Consider the following 19034-nt stretch of genomic DNA (forward strand, 5'->3'; position numbering starts at 1 on the left):
GAGTTGGTAGGTCTCAGCGCAGCTCCTCGTGGGCGGGGGGCAGCAGCACAAAGGCCAACGAGCAAAAGGGTCGTGGAGACTGACCTGCCCTGGCACCCCCAATGGCAGGGGTCCCCAATGCGGTGCCCGCCGGGGCGTCTAAGTGCGCCCGTGTGCTGGCCAACGGCCGAGCATCCGCCGAAATGCCTATTGACGTTGCCGCTTGTCGGCGGCATTTCGGTGGATGCTCGTCCGCCACCACGGTCCTCCGTGGCTTGTGGTCTGGCACCCACCAGACGAAAAAGGTTGGGGACCCCTGCCCTATGGGGTCCCTCCAGGCCAAGGCAGGGAAAGACTTGCAGTGCTGCTGCCAGCACTGTACCCGTCTTGAGGCACAATGCCCTGGAGCAGGCGCTGGCAGCAGCATTCCACTCAGGAGATCTTTATGCAGTGAGAGGTGAGGAAGGCCCTTTCTCTGTGGGGCTATGGGGCCAGACTGACCATGAAGACATGAGCAGAGGCTTATGGGGGGGGGAGGCACTGGCCTGCTTAAAGCAACATCTCCCATTGCAAGTGGAAAAGGAGCAGCTGGAAGGAGGAGAGGCCACTGCTGCGGGGAAGGTCACACTGCATGACAGGCACTGCTGTAACTGTGAGGCGGCTCACACTGCTCGGACAGGGCACTGCTTTCCTGGTTTCAGTGGGGCACTGCCACGGGGAAGCTCACATCGCTGGAGGCTCCTAGCCAGCTCTCTCAGGGCTCTGCCAGGAGGAAGTTCACACGGCGGGGGCTCCCTAGCCGGCTCTGTCAGGGCACTGCCATGGGGAAGCTCACACCGCGGAGGGCCCCCTAGCCGGCTCTGTCAGGGCACTGCCATGAGGAAGCTCACACCACAGAGGGCACTGCCACGGGGTAAATATTTGTAACCAGCTTGATGCTGTGCTCTACAACCAGCACTTTTCTCTCTGGCGGGGGGCGTTTGAGAGATTTAGGGCAGGCTGTCGCTTCCTCACACATTATCCCAGTCTCCAGAGCCCAGATCTGATGGGGGAAGCGCCAGGAAGAAATACTGCAGGATCGGTGTGGCTGGGTACCTCAGACGGATCGAGGTTTGTCCAGCGTGTTCGGATCACTGCTCCAAACCCCCAGGCTGCAGTCCTTGGCCACATGAAATATTACTGAAAAAACCCATCATCCCTGCTCATGAATATAAGTCAGCAGTGACCCTGCACTGCTGCTCTGCTACCACCAGACCAACTTCACAGAGGTCAGCATGACAAAGAGCTACTGCTCTGGGTCTGGGACAGCTGAAGGCAGTAGGGACCAGCAGCAGACCCACATCCTGCTTGTGACCCTGGGGCCCACAGCATTGGGAAGGGAGCCGCTGCGATGGCTGTAGTTTTGCTCTTGCACTAACCAGGGCAGCCCAGGATCTGAAGCTCTGTGCAGAGAACAGCTGGAGCAGCTGCAGCTCTGATCTCTGCAGCAGCCAGAAGATGCCAGAAGCTGCAGTGCTCAGGGTCCCACAGCAGAAAATGCAAAGTTTTGAGCCTGAAGGCACTGTGGAATGCAGCCCTGGGCATGGCTGGGAAAGCTGGAAACATCGGCAGTTCCTGCCCAGTAACCACCAGATGTGCCCCAAACCTCTTCTATCAGGAGGACAAAAACCCCATGAGTTAAAAATTAAATTAAACATAGGGGTTTATTTTTATAATAAACCTCTTTAAAATTAAATTTCAAAATATGGCAACCTCTGTTAAAGCCTAAACTTATTATAATATATTAAAATCATTTAAATTAATTACAAAAAATACTATTAACTAGTACATGCTTGCTGCTAAGTTTTAAAGTAAGCCAGACCACTGAACTGGGGGAAGTCACTGGGTATGTCCCTGGAATTAGAGTTTTTTGAAGTGCTAAAACAGCTTTTGAGAACAGTATCCTCTTCTGCGGGTGCAGAGAGAATATTTTCTTAATTTCAGTTTATTCAACTAGTTCAGATGAATGACTAGTTCTTTCAAACCAACTCAATTGAAAAAGCAGGAAAGCTTGTTGTCCTCTTCCAATCTACAAACAACTAGTTGTGAGAGGAAGAGATCTACTAGTTCTAAAATCCTGAAGGACAGGGTCACCAGAAACAATCTGTTCAATTAATTCACTACAAATAATACTTCCTTTGTTTAATAAATCAGTTAGTTTTAAATGGAAAACAAAAACATGTTTTAAACTTTTTTTTCCTCTTATGTATCCAGCACTTAATATTTTTAATTGAATAAAACTACCTTAAGATGCTATTTTTGGTGTATTTTTAATTGATTTTGAATTTCCATCCAAACAGAGCTTGACACAAATCCCAAGTAAAAACTGAATCATCTAGTAAATGAGAAATGCATCATTCACCATTTTCTAACATAAAAAAATTCAAAAATTCAGAATCTAAATGAAGGTAAGCTATATAATTGCTTAAATAAGCACGTATAAATACAGTGTTTCCTCCTGGCTAACAAAAAGCAGCACCATATTTAGGGTAAAGACTATTTTTAGTTGTAAATAACATGTTTTAATGGTCACCAGCTAGTCAGAATCAACCATTCTTTAGGAAAATAATTGAGTAAACAATGCAAAACATGATTAAAATAAATTATTTAAATCAAGGCTTCCTGCTTGCTGATTTAAATCATGGTTTTAAATTGCTTTGATTTAAAAATCAACCCATCCATACTTGGCAGAGCATTAAAGGATCTTACGATGAACACATCTGGTGTATATAAGCAAGCTCTGTAGCCAGTCCATAGCTGATATAGGACCATGAGAGAGCGCGCAAGGTCAGATCCTCCTGCTATATACTGAATGCCAAGCAAGAAACAACCGCCTTGCCTCATGCCATTCCTGATTCTGAACATTACCAGATCCATCACATGGGCTCGAATGGAGAAGGGCTTGGCATTTCTGTGCCTGCTGCCATGGACAGTGCCTAGAATGAGCCTTGGCTGTATTTTACACATCCTAAAAATGAACAAAGCTAGGGTTACCATTCGTCCAGATTCCCCCAGACATGTCCGGCTTTTAGAGTTAAAAATAGCGTCCGGGGGGAATTTGTAAATGTCCGGACTCCCCGCCCCCCTATTCAGAGCGCGCGCGGCTGACAGGGCAGCCAGCCGGATGGTGCCACTTACATGGGGCTCCGACAGCCAGAGAGAGCCCCCTCCTCCACTTCCCCCTCCTCTCCCGGGCAGCTGAGAGCACTCCCTCCCTCCCTCCCTGCATTCGCAGATCACCAGCCGGCCGTTCGCACCGGCAGTCTGGAGCTCCTCCCCCTACTCCTCCTCCCCGGCACGCTGGTCTGAGCGGCAGAGTAAGGGGACCAGGGGGTCGGAGAAGGGGCAGGGAGGTTCTGGAGGGGGCAGTCAAAAGACAGGGAGCAGGGCGGGGTCGGGAGTTTGGGGGGGGCCCAGGGGTCTGTCTAGGGGTGTGGATAAGGGTTGGGGCAGTCAAGGGACAGGTAGGGGGTAGGGTCCTAGGGGGCCAGTTAGGATGGGGGGAGGGTCTCAGGAGGGGGCAGTCAGGGAACAAGAGGCAGGGAGGCTTAGATAGGGGGTGGAGTCCTGGGGGGCAGTTAGGGGCAGGGGTCCCAGGAGAGGGCAGTCAGGGGACAAGGAGCGGGGGGAGGGTTGGGGGTTCTGAGGGGGGCGGGAAGTGGGAGGGGCAGGGGCGGGGCTAGGGCAGGGCTCCTCCCGTCCTCTTTTTTGCTTGCTGAAATATGGTAACCCTAAACAAAGCTGATAGCGCAAGGCGAAATCTACATGTCCCTTCCCCAGCAGGGTGTCGCGAAAGGAAAAGTGCTCTGTAATTGCAAGACTCTTCCTCATCGCCAGGTCTGCGATAAAACTTCACAGTCTTCTAGCGCCTTCCATCCCAGAGGATCCAAAAGTGCTTTGCAGCTAGCACAATACCCTGAGCCTCCGACCACAAAATCCCCAAGCTCTTTACAGATGCTAATGAATTATACCCCCCTCCCTCGCAGGCCAGGTGGGGAACGTGATAATCCTCCTTCACTGAAACACAGATGAGTGACTTGTGGAAGCTCACACAGTGGTTCAGCATTAAAGCCAGGACCTAGAGTCTCATCTCAGGTGCACCGGTGTAACTCCACAACAGCTCCATTCCAGGCAACAGAATTACCCTGCTGTAAGCGAAATCGACCTCCAGCCCCAGCAATCCTTGCAACAGGCATCTCAAGGACAGGAAGGCTACAGCCAGGCAGACAACATACTAACAGCACCTGACACAGCAGTGGGGTGAGGAGGCGGCCAGGGACAAGGGACCAAATCACTCTTCTCGCAAGAAGCGTCTGGAATTGTAACCGCTGCTCCAGAGTGGATTGGGACGGAGGTCTCAGCCCAGAGACATGCACACAGTAAAGTGCACCGCACTCAGTGTTCCTGCCTTGGCCGGCACAGAGCCAAGTTGACCCCAGGTGTGTGGAAATTTCAAAGCGGCTGCATTGGGCACAGCCATCACTTAGCGCACTCCAGCTAGCCTCTACTGCCTTCAGCTCTCCACCTGCTCACCACCCCCAAAGAGTCACCACTCTAACAGGAGATCACAACCATTGACAGTCAGCGAAGACCCGAGAAACACAGCTCCTTATCTGAGTGCATGAGACATACAGGGGCCTTTCATATCCCCCTCCAACATGTTCCCGAGCCCCCCATTCAAACGCCGAGCTGTATTTCCTGCTCAATCAGAGGGCAGCACGGCTGAGGACAGACACTTCCCAGTTATGGAGATGGAGATCAGTGAACCCCCTCTGAAAACCAGAGCCAACACTGGCAACTTCCCTGCCTCGCCTGGGGTGGTGAACCACCCACAACAGTCAGTGTATGCTGGAGCGGAGTGGGGGTCTGGTCCTTTCATTCAGGGTGCTAGGAGAAGGGGGAGGAACTGCTGCTCCTGCTGGAATTGTTTGCGGGAGGCAGATGTTAAGTAGCTTATTGAAATACACACCTGGCAAAACTATCCCAAAACCCCACTGCAGTAACAGCAGGGACAGGGGAAAAGTCCCAGAAGCTGAATCACAAGCAAGGCAGCTTTAGGGGCTGGGCAAGTCTTTCTGCATTCTGCAAAACTGCAAATTCCAAGCTTTAATTACACATCTGTTCTGCGGCCATCCGTGCAAACAGATGTGCTGCTACCCTGTTAATGCAACCTTGCAGTAAACTATCCCTAGGCCAATAGCAGCAGTAAAGGGGAACCCAACCCTCCACACCCCATCCACTGAATTAGGTGTGAATTTCAGAGATGATTTGAAATGTACCAGTTATTAAGCATGGGCAATTCTCCACTCCTACCCTTTAAAGCATATGAAGTTAAATACAAACAACTCCATGAATCTAATATTAAAAAAAAAAATCACACAAAGGCAGGAAAGGAGGTAAATTAGCACAGCCAAGCTGCTCATATGGAGCACTCTCTACTCCCATTTTCTTGGTTAAAGGGGTAGCTCATTACAAGCTCATTCGTGGCTTTACCCTGAGTCCAGACTTAGGAGCAACCCAAGCGGGAGAATGACTCTTTTGCTGTTCCTGTTGCAGGACAAATACCATAAATATGTTCTACTAGAGCTGGGAATTTTCAGCAGGGACTGACAAAGGCTCACTCAAACACTTTGGTGTGGGATTTTTAGGCATTGTTTTAAAGGCACTTTCTCCACCACCCCCAACTGCCACAAACTTCCTCTGTGACCTCGGGCAAGTGACTTAGGTGCCTACATCCCTTTGTGAATCTCTCTCTAACTGCTGCTTTAGGTGCCTACGTCCAAAATTCTGATCCTCAGAACCCCCTGTCCAGCTGCCACCTAACCTTCTAGGCACCCAAGTTTCTGCCAACAGTTATCTCCTAGACATTTAAAAAAAAAAAATCTGCCAGCAAACACGTGCACAGCCTCAGCGCCTGTCTTGCCTGCTGGGCCCAGCCTAGTGGAAACTCCCTCACCTCCCCACACACCAGGCCCTGCACAGACACAGCCAGAGGAGGAGTTGCCCCGTCCCAACCTTTAGCTCAGTGGGTAGAGCACTCACCCAGGCAGGAGATGGGGGTTCAACCCCACCCTCCTTCTGCCTGATTCGGATCAGGGATTTGAACCTTTGGCCCCACCCCCTCAGGAGGTGCCCTAGCCCCTGGGCTAAGGGATATTGTAGGGAGGGCGTCTCAATCTGCCCTAGTGAAGCTGTCCCACTTTGCATAAGTAGCTGAATATTCATTGGACCAGAGAGTGAGAATGACCTTCTAGCCCAGTGGTTAAGGTGTGGGAGGCCCCGTCCCAGTGATTTAGTCATTTGTACAGAATGGAACGACTTCAGCTGGAGATGTTCAGAGACAGTGGTTAGGGCCCTCTCCTGACTTAACACCTCCCCACCCCCCAGCATTTCCTATTGGCTAGTGTAGGCAGCTCCCCATTCCACATTTAGCTTCTGTGGATCCCAGTTAGAGACCTCTCCCCTACCCCCACGTACTGTGGGGCCCAGCTCAAGGCTGTGGATTTCATGAGGTTGTAGGGTACCTAAAGCTGGCCTCAAGGTTGCAGTGCCTAGGTCCCCTTTGTGAATCTCGCACTTTGCCTTTCACTGCCTCAGTGATCTGCCTGTAAAAGCACTGCCCTACCTCGCACAGGCCCACACCCTCTCAGGTACACAAGTGCCTAACACCCCTGGGAGTTAGGGCCCTACATACCTTTGAGATCCGGGCTTCAGATACTACCGTCATGGGGGGCTGAATCAGTACCTTCGAAAGACAACACACTGGATAAAAGAGAAGCAATACATAAGAGGATTATCAGAGATAAGAAGCAATACAATTTTGCACCACTTTGCATCCACTTTCCTTGCTTATTCGCTTGACATTTTAGCTGCATAGTGTGTGCTCTGTGTGTAATGTATTCCATAAAGCGTACTGGCCTTGCGCTGTCGTTCAGTTAAGGCTGCTGCTGAACCTCTCAGCTTTGGCATTTCCTGACTTCTGTGATTTTTAACCTGTGTAACCTTCGTGTTGCATCAACGTGGCTTTTTGGCTTTATGTGAAATAAACACCGCGTGCCACATCCTCAGCTAACCAGGGTTAGCACCATTGACTTCAGAGCTGTGCTGACCCGACATTAGGTTCACCTTACCCTTGTCGCTGCAGTTAAGGGAAACTTTAGCCTAAATATCTCTACCCTTGGTTCATGCTAGCGTTCAGCAAATACATACAAGGAATCAGTTACTTTGCTGTCTGCTCCAAACGAAGGGCTCATGAGATCATTTGCTTTTAGCCCTGTCACCCCTGCATAAAGGCTGGTGCATATCTGGCTGGAATTGTATCTCAGAATCACTGTTCTCCGCACCTCCTTTGCTCCTGGATGGTTGTAAGCTGCTAACTGCACTGCTCATTACTCCGCTATTCTTCATTGGCTCAGCTACACAGGCTGGTGCACTGGGGTGGAATCAAGGCCCTTCCAGAGCCCTCCCCAGCCCTTGCATGGAGGATGGGTGGAAATTCTGGCCAAGCAGCTCCTGCTTTTTTCACCATGCTGCACTGGTGATCCAAAAAGGTCAGGCGGGGATGGGGGTGAATCTAACTCCCAGGGCAGTTGCATAGGGTCCCACCATGATCATCCCCCAAAACCATACCATTGATTTCATGGGGTCATTAAGCTAATGTGGATGGTCTCAGGAAGGAAGCCCTTGTCACAGACAGCTTTGTCCCTAGGGAAGGATTGGACAGTCCCAAAGGCATTATTATTAATTATTATTATTATATTATTGCCCTTGGAGAGGGTGCTGGGCAAGGTAACGGATAACCATATCTGGAAACGTGAGTCACATGGATCTGAGACACCATGTGACAGCTCCAGACTCTTGGTCAGAAAGGGAGTTAAGACTCCCATTTTGTATTTATCGTGGTTTGGGAAGGAGTAGCCTACGAGCTGCTAGCAAGAGATCCCATTCCAGAGTTGCTGTGCCACTGGTGATATCCAAGGGGAGGCAGATTACTGGACTATGGTTGTTGGGTGCTGGATGAAAGGAGTCACATGGAGCTGGTGTGGGATGACAACAGACTGGGCACCTGAGTGAGTGCCCACTACTGGATATACAAAGGCTAAGGCTGCTGGGAGAACAGGATTTTCCTATAAAGCCCAGAGACATCCCATCCTGGAGCTGGGCGTGGCTTGACCTGGCAGCATGAAGGACAGCTAGGGTAGGGAGTGTTAGGCAGACACTGTTTCTGAGCAGAAGGACCCTCCTATCTTTCTTGCCACACTAAAGCCAGGACCTCCATAGTAGCCTCACTCACACATACTGCCGCTCTGGCCGTACTTTGAGCCATGCTTGTCTGAGGCACATGTGGGCTCAGCCAGGGCTCTCCCTCGCTATGCTTGAGTCAGCCTGGCTTGGGATGGGGGGCAAGCCTGCCAGAAGCACTGGGCAAGATAAACCTGACCTACAGTGACGAGGGCTCAGGAAAGAGGCAAAACACAAAACACTTGGTCACCGTGAGGGGACTCACGGGATCCCAGCTAACAGTGCCCCAAGGCCAGCAGCTGCAATTGGGGGGCACACAGAGTCTGAGGACATGAGGGAGCTAGGCCTGGTCTTACCAGGCTTCAGGAACCGATGCTGCACAGAGTAGGGGAGAGAGCTGGGTTTAATCTCCCTAGGACTGCCACCATATCGCCTAGCTCCAGACCAGTTGCTGCCTCACTCACGTTGAATCTCCCAGGCTGGTTCAGTTACTGCAGTACCTCAGACCTCCAGCTAACTCGCTAAAAGAAAAGCCCGCTCTTTCCAGGGTATCCAAGTCTAAGACGCAGGAGTCTCCTGGCTCAGGCTAGGCACAGCCGTTCCATCTCGAGGTCACCGTGCCCTACAGATTTCAGACAACCTTCAGCTCACCCTCTAAGCTCTGCTCAGGCACTGCCTGCTCTCAATCATATAGCAACTCCCCGGGCTTCCTTCCTGCACTCTGCCTTTAACTCTACAGGCCTCTGTTTTAGCTCCACCCCAGCACCTGACTTAGCCACATGACCTGCCTATCATGTGACTTTGCTCATTTTGTCCACCTGGGTAGGTGAGCTAAGTATCACAGGTGGGGCCAGGGGTGGCTCCAGATACCAGCGCACCAAGCACGTGCCTGGGACGGCAAGCCGCAGGGGGCGGCCTGCCAGTTGCTTTGAGGGCAGCAGTCAGGCAGTCTTCGGCGACATGCCTGCAGGAGGTCCACCGGTCCCGCAGCTTTGGCGGTGGGTACATTGAAGGCACAGGACCGGCGGACCTCCTGCAGGCATGTCGCCGAATCCACGTTACCAGCGGACCTCCAGCAGGCGCGCCGCCGAAGGCTGCCTCACTGCTGTGCTTTGGACAGCAAAATACATAGAACCGCCCCTGGGCAGGGCAAAAGTCATCTCCTCTTAAAGGGCCAGCCACCCTGCCACAGGGACTCTGGTCGGTGGCCTCGTATCAAATGTCACCGTGATGGAGATTCACTGTCCACACTAGTAAAGGGGCTTCCAAAAATGGAGGACATGATTTTGACAAGGATGATCCAGCTCAGGCAGCATTACTGTATGCAAAGGGTAATGAGCATTGCTGGGGACAGCAACTGAGATGGCGAGCGCAGACACACCCAGCCTGTGGGGAGGAGGGGGCTGAGAGGTTTTTGTAGCTAGTGCTAGCTGAACAGAGCAGGCATGAGTAAGTACAATACATGCCTGAGGTCACAAGGGGGAGCTTGAGGCCAGACTCAGCACCTAGAGAGGACCATTCACTGCTTAAAGAAAGAATCATCATTAAACCCCCTGGTGGTTTTCTTGCTTCAGCCAAAATACAAGAGAGGAGCACAACGTGGCTTCAGGCTGGGCTGGATGAGGGCACTGCAGGCTAGCTGGGGTATGCGGTGACCCAGCAGGGCATGCTGGATTAGCTGTCAAAATGTCATTTTCTTATCACTAAGAACCACACCCCCAATGCCTTTGCAAAACACCAGACCCAGGTGCTCCCTTCACTTCTACTGAAAACTTGAACCTCCCTGCACAATCCTGACCTTACCCCAGCAGCCCTTATTACACTGTCCTTGGGGAGTGTCTGGGTACAGACCAGACTAACATACTATGTTTATCCAGCACCTTTCACCCCAAAGCACAGGTCAGTTTTATGAAGCCAGAATTAGAATTGGCTAGCACCCCTCCTATTACAGAGCGCACCAGTGGATTTAGAAGTATGTCTACACTGCAACGTGTAGGGCTCAGACTCAGGCTCAAGGCTAGAGAGCACAAGTGGGCAGAATCTTGGTTTGACATCTTAACCAAAAAGCAGCGCCGTGTCCTCTGATACTAGCTTTACTATCAGCTGTGCTATTGCTCCTATTGAGGCTTAACAACTACAGGATATTTTATTTAACATTACAATAAGGACGGCCTGATGTAAACATCAGAGAGGAATAAATTTACCTCCTCATGGAGAAGGACGGCTGGGTTTCAAGAGACTTGGGTTCAATTCTCTGCTCCGGCTGTGCAAGCACATCACTTGAGAAACTGAGGCACAGAGAGGCTATCTGTAAAATGGGATATTAGCACCTCCCTCACAGGGCTGCTGTGAGGATAAATACAGTGCAAAGATTGTGAGGTGCTCAGATACCATGACGTTGTGGACTCTAAACGCTACAGTCTGTTCTGTCCCCTACAGTCCAGAGCCCTGCTTCCAAAATGGTACATGAACTTTGGTCTCTGCAGCCCTATCCCTCACCCAGCAATGACAGCGCCATGCACCAATTTAAACAGAAGAGCACTACTCACTGATCTCCCCGCGGCCCCCAGCAGGCAGATGTCCCAGGCTTCCTTTAAGGCAAGCCAGGCTCTGTGACCTGGCAACCCAGGAATAATTAGTGACCCCAGCTGACAGTTTTAGGGAGGTTTAATTATAATAACTGATCCGAGCTGTGGGAAGCAGCAGTGGTTGGAGAACGCTGCTGGAGAGCTAGGGCTGTGCTCCTTTGAGAAGTGGTCCAATAAGCCTTTGAGAAATGACCTGACAGCTTAGAAACTACAGTTCGAGTTACAAGGGCCTGGGAAGGCCATGAAATGAAGGGCAAAGAGCTAGAGAAGTAGCCAGGGAAGCTGAAGCTTCATGTTTAGCTGTGGATAACTGAAGACAGCCCACAGGGAGGAAGAACTGTGGTTGGCTGCTGGGAGACCGGGAAGAGAAAAGCAGGGATCGAAATGGCAAAGCACTCAAGACTATGGCTAGCTACAGCAGGTTCAGTGGCACAGCTGTCGTGCTGCAGGAGTGCCAATGTAGAGTAGATGCTTCCTCCATCAATGGAAGAAGTTTTTCTATCAATGGAGGTAATTCACCTCTCTGAGAGGCAGTGTCAGGCTCCTGACACTTGCCGTCAGGACCAAGGGTCAGAGCAGGGTCAAACCTGAGGCTATGAGGAGCAGAGGAGTTCATAATCAGGTTTTGGCCAGGGTCAATGCCAAGGGTCAGAGTCTGAGTCAGGTTTCTGGGTCCAGGTCAGGAGGCAAAGTCCAAATCAAGCCAAGGTCACAGCCAGGAGCTCAAGAGCAGTAATAGCCATGGCAACTACAGATCCACACGGTTGACTAGAATGCCCCTTGGGTTTACATAGGGCTGGGAGCTGACCAGGAGCCATGAGGCTGCTGCCTGTCAGACCTCTTCAGGCAGGACTTCCCATGGGCTGTGTCAGTGGGTCATGGACAGTGGAGTGCAAGCTCCCTACAGCCGCTGCGGGGTGGTAGTGTGGGGACGTCTGCTGCCGAGCAGTGCTGCTATCCTGGTTTCTAGACCTCCTGGGCCTTGCAGGGTTGCAGCATTCCCCATAGATGAAGAATCTACTTTACTTACCATGATGGGGAAGATGGGACTCATGGGTCTAACTCTCTCCTGGCTATGTGCACGTAGGCAACGCCCCTTAATGCGGAATGGAGTTCACATGTGTGTGAGTTGAAAGAGGAGTGCAGAGAGGGTAAAGATGGAGGTGCTACCCACACAGCTGGGGCAGCGGCCCCAGGCATTAAAAGCCAAGCAGTGGCATTAGGAATTGTCTTTCCTGCCTGACCCATTCATTTTTTGTCAGCTTTTGTGCAACTGACTCAGTAACTTCAGTCGTAGAAGCCTCTGAGCCAGGTCCCTGCACAGGCTGCCTCAGAAGGGCAGAGAGGACTGGGCAGTGTGACCTGTGAAGTGGGAAGCCTTTGATGAGATTGGGGGGGAGAGGGGTTGTCAGCTTCTGTGTAGCTCCAAGGGCAAGAGCACATGGGACAAATCTATGGCTCAGGTTTTCCCTGCACAGAGGCTGCTTTATGATATGCCATCTACGGACATGGCCCTAAATTGGGTGCCTGGGGGGAATTCTCTGGTGCACAATGCCAGTGTCGTCACTCCCTTCCCAGGGTGACGTAGGAGGGCAGTTGGGATTTCCATGCACCCTGGCTGTCACAACAGTCCATTGGGGCCACTGACAGCAGCTTCCTTCAGGCTACTTTATGTGATGCCAGGGGTCAACTGGCACGCTGCTGGATAAAGAGCATATCTGTCAAGTTTTGTGCTGCTCCACATATGACATTCTATGCAAATTACTGCATGATCTTATTTGCACATAATTTTCACCAGGCCATAAACACCAGGCCACAATCTATCCTGAGCAGTGGCGGAAGTAGTACATGGAGCCGTACAAAACTAGGCAGTTGTGGCTTGGATAGTTGAGCGCTTGAAGGTGGAGCTGGGGATGGGGGGAGTCTGAGTTGGAAACTGGGGAGAGGTGGGTGGGTCGGTGCTGGGGGCTCATGAGGTTACTGAGGCTGCTGAGAGGCAGGGAGCTCTTATGGTAGATGGCACTGGGGCTCCTGGTGGGCAGTGGGCTCCTGGTTCTCTCAGGTGTAACTAAAAATAGACATATATACCCGTGAAATGCATGCCATTGATTGTGTAATGCTAGCTGCCTCACCTGCTTTCTGCCCACTAATCCATTCCCCCCACCTTTTGCCCGAACGTTCCAAACCCATGAGCAGCTTCCAAACTTCCTGTGGGAGAAAGTTTTCCTCCTTTCCGGACTGGCGATATTCAGTCCTGCACTAGGTATTCAGACCTTAATCACCTGAAGGACCCAGGAGGGATCAATGAAGTTTAGTTAAGGTCCTGAAAGATTCCCACCTCAACTGCCTGGACGTTAGTGAACCTAGCTCGGAAAGAAGAGGGGTTGGGCTGAACTTGTGACTCACAGCTGGGATTCCAACTCTTCCCAGCCTGATACATAGGGCACTAACCTGTCCCCTCTCCCTGTCTGGTGTCTACAGCTGTATGGGGATGATCTAGGAGAGCAGAGACACATGAGCCTCACTTTTCAGCACAGTCAGAAATAGCAGTAATGGTTCTGCAGCAGGGGAAATTTTATTAAAGACTAACTCTGGCAATGGAACAAGCTGCCAATGGAGGCTGAGGGATGCCCTTTATTGGCTATACCCCAGGTTAGAATAAACTTCCATGAAATGAGGCAGCGTGGCACAGGAATGGTGCAAAACACCACAATTGACAATAGCGACACATTGGTCTGGAAAAAGAACAGGAGTACTTGTGGCACCTTAGAGACTAACAAATTTATTAGAGCATAAGCATTCGTGGACTACAGCCCACTTCTTCGGATGCATATACAGTGGAACATATATTGAGGAGATATATATACACACATACAGAGAGCATGAACACATAAATACCACCCTATACCGGAAACCTACTGACCGCTACACTTATCTACATGCCTCCAGCTTCCATCCAGGACACACCACATGATCCATTGTCTACAGCCAAGCTCTAAGATATAACCGCATTTGCTCCAATCCCTCAGACAGAGACAAGCACCTACAAGATCTCTATCAAGCATTCTTAGAACTACAATACCCACCTGCTGAAGTGAAAAAACAGATTGACAGAGCCAGATGAGTACCCAGAGGTCACCTCCTACAAGACAGGCCCAACAAAGAAAATAACAGAACACCACTAGCTGTCACCTTCAGCCCCCAACTAAAACCTCTCCAGTGCATCATCAGAGATCTACAACCTATCCTGAAAGATGATCCTTTACTCTCACAGATCTTGGGAGACAGACCTGTCCTCGCTTACAGACAACCACCCAACCTAAAGCAAATACTCACCAGCAACCACACATCACTGACCCAGGAACCTATCCTTGTAACAAAGCCCAATGCCAACTCTGTCCACATATCTATTCAAGTGACATCATCATAGGACCTAATCACATCAGCCATACCATCAGGGGCTCGTTCACCTGCACATCTACCAATGTGATATATGCCATCATGTGCCAGCAATGCCCCTCTGCCATGTACATTGGCCAAACCGGACAGTCTCTACGCAAAAGAATTAATGGACACAAATCTGACATCAGGAATCATAATACTCAAAAACCAGTGGGAGAACACTTTAACCTGTCTGGCCATTCAATGACAGACCTGCGGGTGGCTATCTTACAACAGAAAAATTTCAAAAACAGTCTCCAACGAGAGACTGCTGAGCTGGAATTGATATGCAAACTAGATACAATCAACTCAGGATTGAATAAGGACTGGGAATGGCTGAGTCATTACAAACATTGAATCTATCTCCCCTTGTAAGTATTCTCACACTTCTTATCAAACTGTCTGTACTGGGCTATCTTGATTATCACTTCAAAAGTTTTTTTTCTCTTACTTAATCGGCCTCTCAGAGTTGGTAAAACAACTCCCACCTGTTCATGCTCTCTGTATGTGTGTATATATATCTCCTCAATATACGTTCCACTCTATATGCATCCGAAGAAGTGGGCTGTAGTCCACGAAAGCTTATGCTCTAATAAATTTGTTAGTCTCTAAGGTGCCACAAGTACTCCTGTTCTTTTTTCGGATACAGACAAACACGGCTGCTACTTTGAAACCTGACATTGGTCTGGGACTAGCAGGAAGGGTGATCGAGGACACTTATCAGGATCACACGTTCCTACGGCTAATGAGAGAGCCCACTGCTATGTTAGGACTGAAGAAAAAGCCCAACCCCAGAGGGTTAAAAACCCTCCTACTTCAGAACACAAACCAACCTCTAACTATTGGGAGGTAGGATGCAACCTCCCCCATGAGCAGCTTATTTCGTAAGGCCTGGATTCAGCAAAGCATGTGCTTATCCCATTGAAGTCAAATGGTACTTAAGCACGGGCTTGAGTGCTTTGCTGAATCAGGGCCCTAGTCACTCACATGGCATTTCTTGTACCCTCCTTTGAAGTAGCTGGTATGGCCACTGTCAGAGATGGGATGTTATTGGTCAGATGGCATAGCAATGCCTATCGCTGAATCGGTCCTGCCACGATGCCGGGGGATGGACGCAGAGCCACACTAGGTGGCTGGAGGATCTCTTTCAGACTCAACAGTTCTGATTTCGATTGGCTTTCCTTTTAAGAGACAAATTATTAATCCATTATTGTTGCCTGACTTATGTTCAGCTCATCGCAGGTAGTAGACCGAGTGGAAAGATTCCTGGTCCTCAAGGATGTTACTATACAGACTTTTTCAGACAGGAAAAATACTGAGCTTTTTTTGCGCTGTCCTCCAGCCTCCTCCTCCCTCCCCTCCCCTGCTCAGAAAAATTATGGGGAGGGAGTCAACTGGGAAATGAACACCAAGGGGGATGCTTAACTACCTGATCAGCTCAGACTGATTTGCAGAGCAGGAATTTATTACTGTATATAAACTTCAGAGAGTAGTTAAATAAGGGGAGTGAGAGTTATAGATCGTTTATATTCTATTATTGTGAGGGTGCAATCTGTCTGAATTCCTTCACAAATGGCAGGCTGGTCCCTCTCGCCTGGTGTGCCAAAGCCTTTTATAACAGCCTTAAAATTCAATCAAACTTTCTCTTTGGGTTTTTCCAAATCTTGGCTTTTATTCCAGATTTATGAGTACGCACTTGCTAGGCTGATGGTCTTTTATAGGTTTTAAACCCATAAAGGATCAAAGTGGTCATCTAATCTGACACCTTGCACAACACAGGCCACGGAAATTCCTCCAGTGATTGCTGCCTCTAGACAATATGTGGTGGCTGAGCTACACAGATACTTTAGACATATCCAGTCTGAATTAACTATTCCAAATAATAGAGAACTTCCTACCTCCCTTGGGAATATGGACCAGTGGCTAGTTAATTACCCCTCACTGTTAAAACCTGGTATCTTATTTCCAGTTTGAACTTCGGTGATTCCACCTTCCAGCCATTGGATCTTGTTCTGTCTTTGGCTGCTATATTAAAGAGCCCTCTAGTATCAAATGCCTTCTCCCAGTGTAGGTACTTACAGATCACCATTCAATCTCCTCTGGGGAGGGCGGTAGGCTCAGGAAGTAGCCTAGCCCCTACAGCCGATTCCTCCTTGGGACGATAGGAGGGACTGCCAGAATCAGCCTTGGGCATGGACCCTTCCTCTTGGTCCCTGCCTGGCCTCCAGCTCACTTGCAGGTCCAGCCTGGATGCAGAAAGGGCCATTGACGTCAATGGGCTTTGAATTGGGCCCAAAACAAACAGAGCATACATACAGTGGTACCGCATGGCAGTGAGCTTGTCCCCATTCTTCCCCAAGGGGACTGTGTCACCACCTACTGGCAGCAAACATTTGCCAGAGAAAGGGATTTTGTTAGCATCATGCAGGAAGTTGTGTGGAGCAGGGGTTCAATGGTAGGGGAGAGGAGTACACATGGATGTATGGAATATTCCCTAGCACCTACCTAGCTACCGCAGTGATTAGCACTAGCTACACAGATCAACACACCTACTGCCTGATTTGCAGAGATGCCAAACCCCCACAAGGCCTCTAAGTCCATGAGAGCTGCAGGTGCTCTGAACCTCACAAAAATCAGGCCACAAGGTTTTATTCTTGGTGCCTCATACCCACTCACTTGCTGGTTTAACTCTGGCCTGAGACACGGCGCAAAAGGTTTTTAATTTTATCATGCACTTGGAGTAGGAGGTCTGTTTTGCAAAAGACAAGCTGTCCTTCTGAAACCTTTCAGGCTTAGCCACTACCCAGAGATAGTCATCATCAACTGGGACATAGCTACAATGAACCCTGCTGTTCTGGATGGGACCCTCGCCTTGACAGGACTGATGGGAGGTGATAAAAATAACATTAGATCCCGTGTTTCAATCCTGCGGTTTATGGCACCTAATTTGAGTCTTCGAGATTCAGTAAAGTTCTTGAGCTGACTTCAGATAAAGCTGTTTTTTAAAGAATATGGTGTCTTCTGCCTGGCAATGCCAGTGTTTTAAGCAAGTTTCTTAAAATCTCCTTTTAATCTGAACGCTTCCTGTGCTGTCAGAAGTTCCTTAGGCTAATGGGGCTGTGACGGGTTGAACCCCCCTCCTGGGGTGCCACCTGATGTGCTGGGGTCTCACTGAGCTCGCCCTTTCCACCACCCTGGGTTTCCTCAACCTGTTCTTGCTGTGCTAGGCTCTCAAGCCTTCTCCAGCACACACACAGGTAAGTCCACACACAAGTAAGGCCACACCCAACTGCAGACACTGACTGAAATCAGCTGTGTGGGAGGACTTAGCAAGGGGAATGGCCAGCACTCACATAGACACCTCCTTTGGGGTATAAAGCCAAAATAATATTGTCCTGCACTATATATAGAACTCTACAACACAAGCTCATAAAAATCACCCCCTCTCTCATTGTGGAGGGAGATATGCACAGCTTTTTGCCTCCACCCCCACATATGAACGGCACAAGCTGGGTTTTGGAATAAACCAGAAATAAGTTTATTAACTACAAAAGGTAAATTTTAAGTGATTATACGGGATAGCAAACAGAACAAAGCAGATTACCGAGCAAAGAAAACAAAACACGCAACCTAAGCTTCATTCACTAAAGAAATAGGTTACAAAATGTAATTTCTCACCCTAAATGTTGTTTTAGGCAGTTGCAGAGTTTCTGCAGCTTAGAGTTCCAATTATTTTTCTTTACAGACTAGACCCCTGTCTCAGCCTGGACTGGGGTGACCAGGTGTCCTGATTTTATAGGGACAGTCCTGATTTTTGGAGCTTTTTCTTACATAGTCACCTATTACCCCCCACCCCTGTCCCGATTTTTCACACTTGCTATCTTGTCACCCTAGCCTGGACTCCAGTCCTGGCCTTTCCCCAGCTTAGTTACTTTATCTCTTCAGGTGCTTTCAGCAGTTTTCCTTCTTGGGCAGGGAGGCAATGGAGAAGAGTCCTGACTGACTTACTTCCCAGCCTTAAACAGAATTTACATAAGGTGGGGATCTTTTGCTTCCCAGTCTGACCCCCACCCCCCCTGAATGGAAAAACACTGAAAGCCCAAGATGGATGTCTAGTACCAGGTGATCAGATCACCTGACCCTGTAGTGTCAAGGTAGCAACACTGGGAGATTCTCAGGAAGGCAGGAGGTTAGTATCTTCCAAGTCTTATTGTTCTTCCTAATGGCCCATTGAGGCTGATTTAGGCATTCCCCCAAGTACACACACAGTTGTAATTGTTACATAGTCAATATTCCTAACCTCAGATACAGAAATGATACACGCATACAAACTGGATAAACACATTCAGTAGATCATAACCTTTCCAATGATACCTCACATGACCCATCTTGCATAAAACATATCTTAGTTATGCCATATTCATATCATGACAATATTTCTATGAAGAATGTGGGGTACAGTGTCACATGGGCAAAATAGGATAATTGTTTATTAAATGTAGTATGATAGTGCCTGGGGATCCCAGACAAGATCAGAGTGTAACGTGCTAGGTGCTGTACAATCAAAGAACAAAAGACAATCCCTGCTCCAAAGAGCTTACAAGTGAACTAGGCAAGACAAAGAAATAGACAGGAAATACATACTAGGCAAGCAGTGATAGGTAAGGATACGTTTTAGTCATGGGTATTTTTAGTAAAAATCACGGACAGGCCATGTACAGTAAACAAAAATTCACGGTCCGTGAC

The 19034-nt window shown here is 49.4% G+C and overlaps 1 protein-coding gene across 3 annotated transcripts in view; it reads right to left on the minus strand.

Annotated features, from left to right (window-relative positions):
- FRMPD3 (FERM and PDZ domain containing 3) overlaps positions 1 to 19034 on the minus strand; it is a 146186-nt gene that overhangs the window by 85116 nt on the left and 42036 nt on the right. The window contains exons 2-3 of one of the 3 annotated variants that reach the window (XM_034781380.1): positions 16368 to 16534; positions 6713 to 6780 (exon numbers count right to left, since the gene is read on the minus strand). The exons of the other annotated variants lie outside the window; for them this stretch is intronic. Coding sequence (XP_034637271.1) covers positions 6713 to 6780; positions 16368 to 16377 — 78 coding nt within the window. The 5' untranslated portion in view covers positions 16378 to 16534. The remainder of the gene's footprint in view (positions 1 to 6712; positions 6781 to 16367; positions 16535 to 19034) is intronic. 3 annotated transcript variants of the gene reach the window in all.

The sequence above is a fragment of the Trachemys scripta genome, chromosome 9, assembly GCF_013100865.1.
Source record: "Trachemys scripta elegans isolate TJP31775 chromosome 9, CAS_Tse_1.0, whole genome shotgun sequence".
NCBI lineage: Eukaryota > Metazoa > Chordata > Testudines > Emydidae > Trachemys > Trachemys scripta.